Source organism: Elephas maximus, chromosome 25 (assembly GCF_024166365.1).
Source record: "Elephas maximus indicus isolate mEleMax1 chromosome 25, mEleMax1 primary haplotype, whole genome shotgun sequence".
In the NCBI taxonomy this organism is placed as follows: Eukaryota; Metazoa; Chordata; class Mammalia; order Proboscidea; family Elephantidae; genus Elephas; species Elephas maximus.
This window is the reverse complement of record NC_064843.1, coordinates 33648827-33664591: the sequence shown is the minus strand read 5'-3', so window position 1 is coordinate 33664591 and position 15765 is coordinate 33648827. Positions and strand designations below refer to the sequence as shown.

The window sequence follows — 15765 nt, the reverse complement described above, 5'->3', positions numbered from 1 at the left end:
ACTCAGACCTTTGTTGTAACTACTAGTAAGTCATTGCTGAGATGTCTTATGCAGAATTGTTTGTTTTCTTCTCTAGACTTCCTTTATTATAGCTTTTCATTTAATTGCTGATGTTTTAACCAACCAAGCGTAACTATATATCCTTATATTTTGTTTCCTAGCCAGTTTTTTTTTTTCTGTTTTGGTGATGCCTGTGACAATCACCTTCATTTTATAATTACCAGTAAAGGTTAGTAGGTAATTCTGTGGCAGTGGTTCTCATACTTCAGTGCACATCTAAATCACCTGGTTGTTGTTAGCTGCCATTGGGTTGCCTCAGATTCACAGCAGCCTTGTGTATAACAGAAGGAAACATTGCTGGGTCCTGCATCGTCTTCATGGCTGTTGGGATCACTGTTGTGGCCACTGTGTATTTTGAGTGTCTCCCAACCTAGGGAGCCCATCTTCCTGCACTGGATCAGGTGATATTTTGTTGTGATCCATAGAGTTTTCATTGGCAGATTTTGGAAGTAGATCACCAGGCCTTTCTTCCTAGCCTGTCTCTGTCTGGAAGCTGCACTGAAACCTGTCTACTATGGGTGACCCTGCTGGTATTTGAAATACCATTGGCATAGCTTCCAGCATCATAGTAACACGTAAGCCACCAGTGTGACAAACTGACAGATGGGTAGTGGGAACACCTGGCGGGCTTTTTAAGACACACATTTCTGTGTTCTATTCCCAGAGTTTCTGATTCAGTATATGTGAGGTGGGGATGGTAACTCGCATTTCTAACAAATTCTCAGGAATTGCTGTTGCTGCTCTTTTGGGAACCACACTTTAAGGAGCCCTGGTCTACAGTGAACTAGGCGTTGTGTGAGAGAGAAACTGGTGTAAGATGTGGTCTCTGGTCTTGAGCCTACCTTTGAGTTGGGATCTGTACTTATATTAAGGTAGCCCAGTGTGTGAGGGCCTGTGGGCCAGGTACCAAATGAATCTATGAGAAATTTAGAGCAGGGAAAAAGTCTCCAGTAGCTGGGAAGTCAAGAAGCTTTTATAGAACTTTTGTAGTCATTTAAGCCGGGTGCTTAACGATCAGTAAGATTTGGGTAAGCCAAGCAGATGAGGGCCACATTCTGCTTTTATTAAAGCAGGAAAACACTTTTAATGAAAATACGGAGGTGTAAATGTCACAGGGCAACTTCAGCGGATGGCAAGAAGCTAGTCACTTCGAGTTGGTGGATATTGTATGTTGGCAATTAGAAATAAGGTTTGGAAAATGATTGCATTCTTCTACTCCCGGCCCTCCAGATATTTTTTTTCTTCTATGTTGGGTGGGAAATTGGTCCTGAAAACTGAACATTTGTTCACTGGTAATCTTGACAAGATTAGAGCATTGATACTTTTTCTTTTTTAATCTCCAGGATGGGTTCCAATATGCAAAAGTGAAAAGTATAGCTTTGTGTGCAACTAATGAAACCTTTTGTAGGTAGATGACTTATTTGGGAAGATAAGATTATTTGGGTTACTTGTTAGCAGGGAACAATCCTTGTTGAACATTTCTTTTTTTTAATTGTAGTAAATCTGTGTGTAACAAAACATTGGCCATTTCACTTGTTGAACATTTTTTTTCTAACGGGATAAAACTGCATAGAAGGTACCTTTGCTAGTATTTTGGCAGAATCTTTTATTTTTAAATATTGTAATGTGAACATAATTCATATGGATTTTGGGATTAATGTAGATCTCCTCTAAAAACATAATGCCTTTAGCAGAATGGTTATGTTTCTTTTAAAATTTGAAAAACATTAGTATCCCCAAGCCCAGAACATAAACATTAAATTATAAAAATAATTCACCAAGGAATAAATAAATCTGCATTTTCTTCACATTCTTTAATTTTTTTTTACTGTTCTTGGTCTAAATTCAGTGCAAGTTTTTTTTTTTTTATTTCAATGAGGCATTATAAAAATGAATTATTTTTGATCTAGATAGACAAAAATAAAACTTACTATGTAGTATTCAGGAAACCCTGGCAGTGTAGTGGTTAAGTGTTACGGCTGCTCACCAAGAGGTTGGCAGTTCAGATCCGCCAGGTGCTCCTTGGAAGCTCTATGGAGCAGTTCTACTCTGTCCTATAGGGTTGCTATGAGTCGGAATCGACTCGACGGCAGTGGGTTTATGTAGTATTGACTAAGAAATGAAGACAGGCATACTGTTATGTCTTGGGCATAAATAAGTAAGGCTGAATGTGATTCTAACACAGTTTTTTACCACCTATAAGTTTGTTATGTGATTGGAGCTCCCTTGTGTTTATACTTTGAAAAGTTGCGTTTTCATGAAACTGCAAGTTAAAATCATGATATCTTCTTGAATTTTAGGTACTTACACTGTGAAATTTTATGATGGAGTAGTTCAGACTGTCAAACATATTCATGTCAAAGCTTTTTCCAAAGATCAGGTGAGAAACGTGGTTTTGTTTTGTGGTATGAATAATGCTAATATTGTAGTTTGTTTCTCAAATAAAGACATTACATTTGTTTATGATGGCAAAAGTCTTATTTTTTCCATCTAATACAATTTCACCAGAAGATAACAAGTTTTCAGAAATTGTAAATATTTGTCTTTCTTTGTCTTTCCTTTTAACACAGATTCTCTTTTTCCAAAAGCACCAAATACTTGGATACTATTGCCCATTATTTGTTTTCCTCAAGAGTGGCTGGTGGTTATTATTTTTTCTCTCTGTGCCCTGCCCTTAGAACTCTCACCGATTGCAGGGAACTTTGTATGAATGTTTGAGGAGACCTAGAACATGTTTTTCTCCTCATCTGGCTTTGTCCTTCATCTTGGGACCACAACCAGTTGGTTTACAGAGTTGTTGTTTGGCATGGATTTGACAGCCACTTGCCCTAGATGTATCTGGGTTGAAAACATTGTATCCTGTTGTCCTAGTCACCATGTGTGTACTTGCCCAAACACATGGCCTGAGTTCTGACACTGGACATATGGTCCGCACAGATACAGAGTATCTGGAAGTGTTGTCTGCTTCCTTCATGTCCCCCTCTTCCTCCTGCTTTAGTCTTTTTCATGTTTATATTTAAATGGAGTAGTTAGTTGAGGGGAAAGTAGAGATCAAAAATTGGATACTGGTGTTTTTAAAAATTTTGATTGTTACTGGTTTTAGCTGTGGAGATAACTAATGCAAATTAATAAAAATTTTATCACTGAGACATTGTAACTGATTACTCACCTTTTTGGATGGTGTTGATATGACAGTATTTGATGATGTAACTGGTTGTGTCTTCTGATGATCAAATGCTTTCTACTTGTCAGAGATTTCATTTCAGTAAATTCTTCTGTATACGCATTTAGCAATTTCAAAGGATCGTGATACATGATACCTTGAGAAGTAGCCTCAAGAATGTTTTTGCCTTTTGTTTTCCTCTTCAGAAAATTGACAGAATTATGAAACTTTTACCCTGAAGATGTTTACCTTTTGATTATTTGCCCCTTAGCCACCTAAAGAACTATACAGTACACTAAAGTGTTATTTGGCCTTAAATCTGGCAATTTTTGTTTTAGAGCTGTGGAATGAGTTCATATTGATAGAGGCTTATATTAGGAACTTGTCCAGAATTGTCAGTTGTATCCATAATCTCCCCAGATGGAAGTCCAGGACTCTAATAACAAACATTCAACTGTTTACTCAGTAAATTAATTGATGGCATTCATGGTTCTTTGGCTTGGAGGTGGGTGCCTTACTCAGTGAGAATTTGTGGGTGCCTCAGTTCTCAATTCCCAGCTGCCTCTGAGTGTGTCTCACCTCATCTCAGACCTGGCAGATTGGCAAACATAGGCTTATGACTTCTTTTTTTCCAAGAGGGTGTGGTACTTTGGGTAAATGATTTCTTATATCTCTCCAACCCTAAGAATCTAGGGTTCTCTTGTGGCCACTTACAAAGAAAAACTTAATAAAATATGTCATGGACAAATTTTAAGCTATTTTTATGTTAGAATAGATTGAGATTTTTTTCTGTAGAACTGTACTACCCTAAACATTTTGATAATCTATATTTTAGTAACATTCAGCTTTTTTTTTGGCATTGCAAAAACAATGCGTGTTTATTATAGAAAATTTAGAAAGTACAGAATAGCACAAAGAAAGTAAAAACTCTTAATTCCATCATCCAGATAAAATTGCTCTCAACACATTGGAATATATCCTTCTGTGTTTTTTGTTAAACATATACATGTGTGCATATATATATATATATTCAAAACTGGAGTCATGTGGTATATATACTTGTATATACTACTGTTCTATAACTTGCTCATTTCTTTTAACGAAATAACATTTTCTGAAGTTCCTTAATATTCTATGAGAATATGGCTTTTAATGGCTACATGCATAACCTGGCTGTATGCATAACCATACTTTGTGTAACCTATTCCCTAATGGTCTGTCATTAAGGATATTTGTGCATCTGGTTGTACAAATCTGATTATTCTGTTAGCAGATTCCATTTCTAGGAATTTATTGTAGTTCAAAAGTTTAAACTTTTAAGTCTTTTGACCCAAATCCCAAGGCACTCCTCTACCCAAAAAGGTGGTTGCAGCTTATATTTCTACTAGCAGTGTCTGAGAATGCCTGTTCTCAAACCTGGCTGCTTTCAAAATAATTTTGGGGACTTAAAAATATATCCTTTTAGGCTCTAACCCCAGAAAGTCTCCTTGTTCATTTTTCTTTATGGACAAATTAATCTCGAACTTGCTGTGTATTTAGGCATTCCTTCCTGCTTCTGGCAAATACCTATGTACCTGCTGTGTACTAGGTGCTAGTGATCCCATATGAACGTGATATGGTGGTCCCTGTTCTTCTCTTGAGGCCTCGAAGAGAAATGTGTACACAAATAGACGTAGTTTTGGAAACTCCAGAGCTTTCAGTGCTGGCTTGGTTATGAGTCAATCACAATAGGATGCAAGATTTTAAGGATGAATTTTAAAGAAAATAATTTAGGAGGAAAGTAACCAAGAAACAGTATTTCCTTTTAATGGGAGAAAACTTAGATTAGCTCAGGAACATAATAGGTGGCTTGTTGAACCAAGCACAACCATTACCCAGTAGAGGAAGCAGACTGTGGTCATGGGTTGGATAATCTTTACGCTTTTCTTATTCATTCTCCAGTTACCAGTTTTTCTCTTCTTCTCAAGGTACCAGAATATGTTGGCCAACTGGGCCAGGCTTTTGAAAGGCTGTGAGCCTATGCAATTATGGAGGGGGGATGAGAAGGACAGGGCATGTATTTTCTTAGAACACCCCTGTCTGAAAGATGGCTTTCTAGAAAAGGTCCCTAGTGTAGTTATTTGTCTTTCTCCTAATTATTTTCTAGAGACTTATTAATAAGGGAGATTGTTCTGTCTCTGAAGGAATTGAACATGGCAGTTGTTTTCTTTAAGCATAGGCTTGGTTCTCAAACCTCAGAGTGGTTATTTTCTGTGGTGCTTTGCATTATATGACCTGGCATGTGTCCCCTTTTAATTTCTTTGTTTGTCTTCATAACTTTGCAAAAAACCTCCTGATTTTATATTTGCAAGTAATCACAAAGTGTGTTTCATCGCTATTTTGCTCATTTTAGAATATTGTGGGTAATGCTAGGCCTAAAGAAACAGATCACAAAAGTCTTTCGTCATCTCCTGATAAACGAGAGAAGTTTAAAGAACAGAGAAAAGCCACGGTCAATGTGAAGAAAGACAAAGAGGACAAAGCCTTAAAAACAGAAAAGCGACCCAAGCAGCCTGATAAAGAAGGAAAGCTGATCGGCTCTGAAAAGGGAAAGGTATCAGAGAAAAACCTTCCCAAGAACGAGAAGGAAGATAAGGAGAACATTTCAGAAAACGACCGGGAATATTCTGGAGATGCCCAAGTGGATAAGAAACCTGAAAATGACATTGCGAAGAGTCCACAAGAAAACTTGAAGGAACCTAAAAGAAAACGAGGCAGACCCCCTTCCATAGCTCCTACTGGTGAGTTTTCCAAGTGGGCTCTGCAATGGGCAATGCCAGAGTGTTCTTCTATGGCCCTTTGTGGTTCTTTATAACTTCTGTACTTGAATCCTTCGGTTTTGTGACTGACTTTGAATCATCTTGTGATCTGAAAACAAGTCGTGTCTATGGAGCTGAATTTTAAGTGAGGCATGTCACCAGATGAACATAAATCGGGATGCATGTCCATGACTGAGCCTCTGGGGTGGTAGATAACTGTTCACTAGATACTTTAGCTTATATGATAAAATATAACCTCTTGAATCTTGGGTTTATTAATCAGCTAAGGCCTTTTGCTTATGCCCATTCAAATGATCTCATTTTGAGTAAGTGTAATAGAACCAGGAATCAGGAAATAACAGTGTTTTTTTTAAAAAATAGTTTTATTTATTTTATTGTAGGAAATAATAGTTTTAATGAGGCAGATGTGAAGGAAACAAGGAGGAGAAGTAAATTAGCTGTGGGCTTTCACTCTGAAGGAGGCGGGGCCAAAGGAATACTAGAACTAGGGAGGCATGGGTGCATTTGAAATGGAGCTCTCTGAAGAGTAGTTATTGATTGCAGATTTCCACAGTCTAAATAAAAAGTTGAGATGGCTAGTTGGTAAGAGTCAAGGTTATAGGGCATGGATTTAGGGAAGAAACCAAGTTGAAATTTGGAATTCTTCTAGAATGCCCAAGAGTGAAACACATCCTGAATTTCTTCCTAAGCCACACACTTGTTCTTCAGGTCTGTTCAGGGAAATAAGGGGTTTCTGAACTGAACTCTGCCCGGGATTATGTGGTCTTCAAGCATGCTTACTTGCATATTCCTTACATGAATACTGAAAAGCTGTGAACTCCCTAGCACGTTTTAAAGTGATATCTATTTTTTTTCCTCACAAGTTTAAATAGCTGCAAGGGATATGTTGAAAATATAAAATATGACATAGAATGTATTTTCGTCAAAGCTGTGGAACTACAGATTGAGCTCATTAATGTATCCTTGTGATGTAAAATGCAAAGCCAGTCCCCTCTATCAGTCAACCACATGAGACTTAATTTCTATGGAAAAATGTCTACCTTAATTTACTTCAAATAAATTGTATTCACTCCCAGTGATGACCTTCTCACATCTGAATTCTAATTATAAGATAGGAAATTGGATACTAGTTTGATTTGCCCCCTGTGTAAAATAAGGCCCCTTTTCCTTCATTGGAAACCTTGGTGGCATACTGGTTAAAAGCTACAGCTGCTAACCAAAAGGTCGGCAGTTCGAATCCACCTGGTTCTCCATGGAAGCCCTGTGGGGCAGTTCTACTTTGTCCTGTAGGATTGCTATGAGTAAATTGACTTGACAGGAAAGAGTTTGGTTTGGTTGGTTTTTGTCTCGTTTATTGGTTGTAACAAGGTTTCATCCTCAATAGCTGTGCATGCTGGAGTTGTTTCTTTACATAGGGCCAAGACCTGCACTGTCCAGCATGGTCGCCACATGTGGCTATTGAGCACTTGAAATATGGCTACTCCAAATTGAGATGTGCTATTAGTATAAAATACACACTGGATTTCAAATACTTAGTAAAAAAAAAAATCTAAAATAACCCATTAGTTTTTCTATTGATTACATGTTGAAATGATGTTTTTGGATGTATTGGGTTAAATAAAATATATTCTTAAAATTTCACTTTTACTAAAAACTTCTTAACATGACTACTATAGTTTTTTTAAATTAAACGTGTGCCTTGCATTTGTGTCTCTCTTTATATTTCTATTGGACAGCACTGGCCTAAATTCACTGCCTCTCTCAGTGAGGTTCTAGAAGGAAATTAGGCCCTAATGCCCAAGGCATCTATAATCTGTAATTAATTGATTTCTCTTTTGTGCACCAAAAATGGCACTAGTAATATATTCCCCCTAGAACTGAGAAAATAGCCTCTGTGTTCTATAGTCAGATGAGGAACCCCAGTTTAGAAGGGCTGGAGGTTTTAAACCCCTGCATGGCACACCGTGTTAAGATGTAAGATGAGTGATAAAACACATTGCCGTTGAGTCGATTCCGACTCATAGAGACCCTATAGGACAGAGCAGAACTGCTCCATAGGGTTTCCAAGGACCATCTGGAGGATTCAAACTGCTGACCTTTTGGTTAGCAGCCAAACTTTTTTTTTTTTTAATTGTGCTTTAAGTGAAAGTTTACAATTCAAGTCTGTTTCTCATACAAAAACCTATACTCAACATTGTTATGTGACCCTAGTTGCTCTCCCTACCTTGTGACAGCACACTTCTTTTCTCCACCCTGTATTTCCCATGTCCTTTCAACCAGCTTCTGTCCCCCTCTGCCTTCTCATCTCGCCTCCAGACAGTTGCTGCCCACATTGTCTCATGTGTCTACTTGGGCCAAGAAGCTCACTTCTCACCAGTATCATTTTCTGTCTTATACTCCAGCCCAATCCCTGTCTGAAGAGTTGGCTTCAGGAATGGTTCCAGACCTGGGCTAACAGAGGGTCTGGGGACCATAACCTGTGGGCACCCTCCAGTCTCAGTCAGACCATTAAATCTGGTCTTTTCACAAGAATTTGTGGTCTACATCCCACTGTTCTCCTACTCCATCAGGGTTTCCCTGTTTTGTTCCCTGTCAGTGCAGTCATTGGTGGTAGTGGGGCACCATCTAGTTCTTCCGGTCTCAGGCTGATGAAGTCTCTGGTTAATGCGGTCCTTTCTGTCTCTTTGGCTCATATTTACCTTGTGTCTTTGGTGTTCTTCATTCTCCTTTAGCAGCCAAACTCTGAACCATTATGCCATCAGCGTTTCCCAAGATGAGTGATAGGTGGGTCTTTTTATGTAAAGTGGAGAGAAGGGCAATTAAAAAGGAGAGGCAAAAAGTGTGAACTGGCAAATTCTGACGTGTCCTCAGCTCAGCGTACCAGTTACTGTCAAGTCGACCTGACTCATGGCAACCCCACATGTGTTAGAGTAATACCTCTGCTCCACAGGGCTTTCAATGGCCGATTTTCCAGAAGCAGATCACCAGGCCTGTCTTTCGAGGCCCCTCTGGTTGGACTCAAATCTCCAACCTTCTGCTTAGCAGCCAAGTGCATTGATCATTTGCACCACATAAGGCTTCCTCCAGCTCAGTTTAGGAAAGAGTATATATGGGAATATATATCGCTGTTTGTAGTTTGTAACCCAGTTTGCAGACTGTCCCCATGAGGGGCCGTATGACTTAACTCAGTTTTAAAAATAAAAGGAGGGGTATTTAGTTTATTCCTTTTGTCTTATATAAGTGTAGGATTTCATACTAGATAGGATAAGTCTAATAGAGAAAGGGTGTTTCCCAAGCTTACCGTTAATACTAGCCTGCCTCAGTTCTTCCATATCTGAATCTCTGTGGTGGGGCCTGGGAATGGGAATTGTGAACAAGGTTTGCAGATGATTGTTGCTGTAAGAAGAGTTTTAGATAGACAGACCTCGTTTGTATGTGATATCAAAGGGATGAAGGCTTGCCAAATATCCCACATATTTTTTAAATTCCCCTAAAAAGTTGTTTGGAATAAGGTCATTGACTTGGTGGAGCCCTGAGCTCCCTAGACTGTGCAGAACCGATTGGAGCAGAATCTGAGCTATTTAGAGAAGGTTGTTTGTGTTTAATTTGGAATGTGTGTGATCTCCAAGTTCCTACCACTTGGAACAGAATAATGTTGGCCCACTGGCAAGATTGGACACAGGAAGAGCCAAGAAAGAGTTCAGCACTCTAATCAGGTTTGCCTTCTCAGAACTTAGCCTTGTCTCTGGTTCTGTTGTTTGACATGCAGATCTGAAGCTACTGGTCTTAGATGAGTCTTGTCTCCCCTCCCTCTTTTCCGTTTCTTCTCCCTTTGTTTCACTTTTTCTCTCTTCCTCTTTCTCCCTTTCCTTCAACTTCTTACCTCTACCTTCTCTACAGGCTGTTTTCTTTACCTTTGTTCTCTCTTTTGCCTGCTTTTCAGATTCTTATCTTTCTGGATTGAGGAGAGCTTCTTAAGTGTTAGGTGTTAAAATAAAAGGACTGGGTACCCACCCAAGGGTTTAGCGTCCACATTGCTGCATTATGTCAGAGCTGAGTTTGTTAGGGATCAGTAGCCATGCTGGAACGCCGACTGTCAAATAGCATAGTCTCATGAGGTTTTTCTGAATTATTTGTAAGAGGAGCTAAATGTCGACATCGTTTTTGGTCCCTCAAAACTAGAACCAATGCCAAAATATCTAATTTTGCAAGTAGAGATTGGGAACAGTAATCATCAGGGCACACATTTTAGGAATTCACCTGCATGGTGGATTTCTGGAGTACTGGCTAGGTCGGTCACATTTGGATGAGAAGATTTGAAGGTGATAAAAATGATTTCAGAGTTTTTTGTTTTCATTCTTGTTATTGCCCTTGTACTTTTATATTTTAAAGCAGTCATATTGGGTACAGTGTTTTAAAAAGAGGGTTTTGGGAGAGAGGTGTATGACTGAAGCTGGGTCATAGGAGAGACTGAAGAAAAGACATTCAGGAGTTAAAGTCCAGGGTGTCAGCATCTCCCGTAAGGAAGTAATTTTTATCCATTTCACTTTTTTTCTTCTGTCTTAAGTAAAAAAGCCCTTATGAGGGTCTGTTTATCATGCAAGGATGTCTGCATGTGTGTGCTTACATGTAAAAAATGAGAGATTAGCCACTAAGAAATTACATACCTTTTTTTGTATGATTTTATATACATTGTAGCTGTGGATTCAAACTCTCAAACTTTGCAACCAATAACATTGGAATTGAGAAGACGGAAAATATCAAAAGGAAGTGAAGTCCCATTAAAACGTCCTCGGCTTGACAGAAGTTCACGTGAGTCTCTAGTTTGTATATGTGGCTAGAACTTAACATTGACTGGATTGGGACCATTACTACCTAGCTGATTCCGACTCGTGTGGCGATCCCATGCATTACATAGTAGAACTGCTCCACACAGTTTTCTTGGCTGTGATCTTTACAAAAGTGTGTCTCCAGATCTTTTCTTCTGCAGTGCCATTGGATAGATTCGAACCTCCAACTTTTAGGTTAGTAATCAGACACAAACCATTTGTGCCGGCCAGGCTCCCTTATATCCATGCTGTCTCTTACTCCCTTTAGGCACTAATGCTTGTCCCTGATTACAAGAGCCAATATGAGTGGGATGTGGCTGGATGAGAAAGAGTTTTTGCTATAAGAAAAAAGAAACCCCAAAGCACAAATTATATTCATTTTGGGTTCAGTGGTGCCATTTCCATATCCATAAACTACATTTAAGTTGGTTTCCACTGGAAATTTAATGGCTTAGGAGGAGGTGGATTTTATATGCTTAGTGAAGCTTTAAAAATACTACTTACTGATTTTTTATTTTAATACCCTTTTGGCTCCAAAAAAGGATTTACGATGGCTCTAAGTAAGGCTCTTATAAACCTTATTGACTTTGGAAGTTAGTACATAGATTTTATGTTGGGAAGCTCCAAAATAGAACTTAGTTGCCAAGATTGGGACATAACCTTGGCACATATTTCCAAACTGTGAATTCTTAAAGAAATAAAATTCTGTCCTGGAAGAGTGACTGTGCTCTTACTTAAAACTAAAAAGTAGGAAAAGATATTTACTTTCATAGTGGCCTAACATTCTAGAAGTTTTTCTGTAAAGCCCTTAGATCACCAGCCCAGAAATCTGTAGTAGTGGAATTATTTTTTCTTGTTGGTTTCTTGACTGCTACTCTCTCAATGGTTTATAGCCCAAGAAAAGTCAAAAAACTACTCGGAAAGCGCTGACAAAGACTTATCAAGGAGGCGGTCCTCCAGGCTGTCCACTAATGGAACCCACGAGATCCTAGATCCTGACGTGGTTGTATCAGATTTGGTTAATACAGTTGATACGGATCCTTTGCAAGACACATCATCTTGTGCCAAGGAATCTGAAGAAGGTGAGTCAGAGTCTGTTCTGGAATTGTCTTACTAACCTGGTGCCTATCTAGGGAGAACCAGTCTAAATCATTGTATACTGCCTTCCACAAGTATGAGGTAATCTTGAAATCAAGTTATTGAATGGCTGCAGTGTTTTAGTAATACATTGTTCTTCACTGATTCAATAGGCAAACTTTCTGTATACATTTGTGTTTGGTTTTGTTTATACATCTCTGAATATTGGGTTGGAGGCACAGTGTTTGAAGAATCCTGCCTGTCTTTGTCTTTCTGGTGCTATCTCATTCCATGCCTCTGCCTTTTTGCCAATACTTAGAGCAAATTCCTGCCTTCATTTAGCCTCTTACTAGCTTTTTCCTTTGCTCACAACCCTGGTTTTATGTGCCAAAACCTGTTAATTAATGTGTAACGTGAAATGAATGACTTCCTTTAAAAGGCTCCCGGCTTTCTTAGTCTGTTGTGCAACTCTTGATTCCCAGATTATATACATGTATCGAAAACAAACCCATTGCCATTGATTTGATTCTGATTCGTAGCAACCCTGTAGGGTTTCCAAGGCTGTGAATCTTTATGGAAGCAGACTGCCACATCTTTCTCCCATGGAGCTGCTGGTGATTTCGAACCACCAACTTTTCGGTTAGCAGTCTTGAACACTTTACCCACTGCATCACCAGGGCTCCATGTACATTTATTTGTTCCCAAACTTTGTTTTTTCTTGTAGGTCAGTTGAAATCTCCTTTGGAAGCTGGACAGGTGTCATCTGCACTAACTTGCCACTCCTTTGGCGATGGACTAGGGGCTACAGGTTTGGAGTTGAACTCCAAATCAATGGGAGAAAACGCTATGAAAACAGAACCGGCTTCCTCCCTTGCGGAGCTTCAGGATATTTCGACTATTACAGGTTTGTATTTAGAGTTAACAATCCTTTTCTCGTATATATTTTTGCTTCTGGTTTTATTATAAATAAACAAAAAAATTGACCTTTCCAAAAAAATTTTTTTTTTTAACCATTAATTTCTTTTATTAAGATCAGCACAAAGGTGGTTCCCACGAGGAGGTCAGACATGCCTCCTTTCTCCACCATCCTTACCAATTCTTTTTATTTTTTTATTGTGCTTTAAATGCAAGTTTACAGTTAAGTTAGTTTCTCATGCAAAAATTTATACACACATTGTTATGTGACCCTAATTGCCCTCCCTGTAATATGACAACACACTCCTTCTTTCTACCCTGAATTTCTGGTGTGCGTTCAACTAGCTCCTGTCCCTTTTTGCCTTCTTATCTCACCTCCGAACAGAAGCTGCCCATTTAGTCTTATGTACCTACTTGTGCTAAGAAGCAGTCTCTTCACAAGTATCATTTTATGTCTCATAGTCCCATCTAATCTTTGTCTGACAAATTGGTTTCTGGAATGGTTTCAGTTCTGGGCTAACAGAGTCTGAGGGCCATGTCTTCTGGGATCCCTCCAGTCTCAGTCAGACATTAAGTCTGGTCTTTTTACTAGAATTTGAGTTCTGCACCTCACATTTTACCTGCTCCGTCAGGAACCTCTGTTGTGTTCCCTGTAAGGGTGGTCATTGGTGGTAGCTGGGCACCATCTAGTTTTTCTGGTCTCAGGCTGATGGAGTCTCTGGCTTGTGTGGCCCTTTCTGCCTAATAATGTTTTTCACTTTTTATTAATAATAGTCTCTTATTAATTTGATATAGATAAGTGCTAAACCCCCCTTTTTTCCTTGAAAGAACATAGTATGTATTTAACTTGCATTCATAGAGACCCAGCATATTTACATATATTATTTATGATCAAACCGATTTGAAAGTTTCTTTCACGTCAGTTTTCACTCCACGGATTATGCAGAGTTAGGTAAATACTATTCTAGCAGTTTATTTTTTAATTTAATTTAATTTTTTTGAGTATTCAAGTTTTTGTCGTCCCACTCCCCCTGCCAAACGGATTGATACTGAAACATTGAGGAAAATTCAGATAACATTTCTGTCATAAATGTTTCAATTTGAGCTGAAGGAGAATGGGTACATATTCACATAATTTTTAATGAGCTGAAACAGCTATACTATAAGGAAGTTGATCTTAGTTCCTTAAAATTTATCACCTGGATGCTATCTTCAGATTTAATTGTCTAAATCAAAACACACTAAATTTTCAAAAAATAAATGGCTGTTTGGCTAAGAGAAAATGTGATAAACAAAGGAATCCTGATTCTCTATTATGTTTGGAGAACTCTAGCTATAAATGATCTACATTAACTCCAAGAGTAAAGATGGGTGATTCATCTACTTTTCACCCCAGCCCCCCACACAGTAAGTTACTCCAGGTATTTAATGGGATCTTTGTCTTCTATGTCTTCACTCCTGAGGAACCTATAAAAAGTGTGCAAGGATGCAGAGGCATGCCCACAATAGAAGGAAAATTATTATTACCTAAATCTGTTCCTTTTTTATTGTGCTTTAAGGCAGCTTCTCATACAAAAACTTAACACACATTGTTAGGTGACATCTAGTTGCTCTCCCTACCACGTGATAGCATACTCCTCTCCACCCCGTATTTCTTGTGTCTATCCAGCCAGCTCCTGTCCCCCTCTGCCTTCTCATCTTGTCTCCAGACAGGAGCTGCTCACATAGTCTCATGTGTCTACTTGAGCTAAGAAGCACACTCCTCACGAGTATCATTTTATGTCTTATAGTCCAGTCTGATCTTTGTCTGAAGAGTTGGCTTCAGGAATGGTTTTAGTTTTGGACTAACAGAGAGTCTGGGAGCCATGACCTCTGGGGCCACTCCAGTCTCAGTCAGACCATTACTACTCAAGTCTGTCTTATTACTAGAACTTGAGGTCTGCATCCCACTTTTCAAAACCCTTTTGTTTCTGGTATTGATAATTTGTGTTTCCTCTCTTCTTCAGTATGGCTAAGGATTAATCAGTTTTGCTGATTGTTTCAAAGAACCAACTTTTTACTGTGTTAATTTTCTCTATTTAAAATTTTATTTCTTTCTATTCTTACCCTAATTATTTTCTTCCTTCAGCTTCCTTTTTCTGGCTTCTTAAGGTGGAAACTTAGGTTATTGATTTTAGATCTTATTTTCTAATATGAGCATTTAAAGTAATACATTTCCCTCTAAAAATTGCTTTAGTTGTATCCTACAAATTTTGATATGTTGTACTTTTCATTTTCATTCAATTCAAAGTACCTTGTGATTTCTTTGTTGACCATGGGTTACTTAGAAATACGTTGTTTCATTTCTAAATATTTGGGGTGTGTATAGATTCATTTCTAATGTAATTCCATTGCGGTCAGAAAACATACTCTGTAGGATTTCAGTCTTTTTATATTTGTTGAGACTTATGGCCTAGCATATGATCTGTCTTGCTGAATGTTCCATATGCACTTGCAAAGAATACATTTTCTGCCATTGTTGGTGTAACATTCCATATCTGTCAATTAAATCAAAGTAGTTGATAGTGTTTTTCTGATTTATATCTCTATTGATTTTGTTTTTTGTCTAGTTCTATCAATTACCAAGATCATGGTAACCATGTTTGTGAATTTGTCTGTTTCTTCCTTTAATTTTGTCACTTTTTCTTCATGTTTTTTGAAATTTTGTTATTAGATGCATATACATTATAATTGTCTTCTTGATGAATTGCCTCTTTTATATCAGTGTGTCTTTGGTAATCCTCTTTGACTTGATGCCTACTTTATCTCATATTAGTATAGGTAGTTCAGTTTCCTTTTGCTTACTGTTTGCATGATAAATCTTTTTTCTCTTTCAACCTAATTGTCTTTTATAGATAGTTGG

General features: G+C 38.3%; 1 protein-coding gene across 6 annotated transcripts in view; it reads left to right on the top strand.

Annotated features, from left to right (window-relative positions):
• PHF20 (PHD finger protein 20) overlaps positions 1 to 15765 on the top strand; it is a 147156-nt gene that overhangs the window by 63306 nt on the left and 68085 nt on the right. For 5 of the 6 annotated variants that reach the window (XM_049868734.1, XM_049868729.1, XM_049868730.1 and 2 more), the window contains 5 exons: positions 2361 to 2440; positions 5616 to 6003; positions 10741 to 10854; positions 11765 to 11953; positions 12673 to 12852. In XM_049868734.1, the coding sequence (XP_049724691.1) occupies positions 2361 to 2440; positions 5616 to 6003; positions 10741 to 10854; positions 11765 to 11953; positions 12673 to 12852 (951 nt within the window). The remainder of the gene's footprint in view (positions 1 to 2360; positions 2441 to 5615; positions 6004 to 10740; positions 10855 to 11764; positions 11954 to 12672; positions 12853 to 15765) is intronic. The other variant, XM_049868735.1, reaches the window with a different exon arrangement.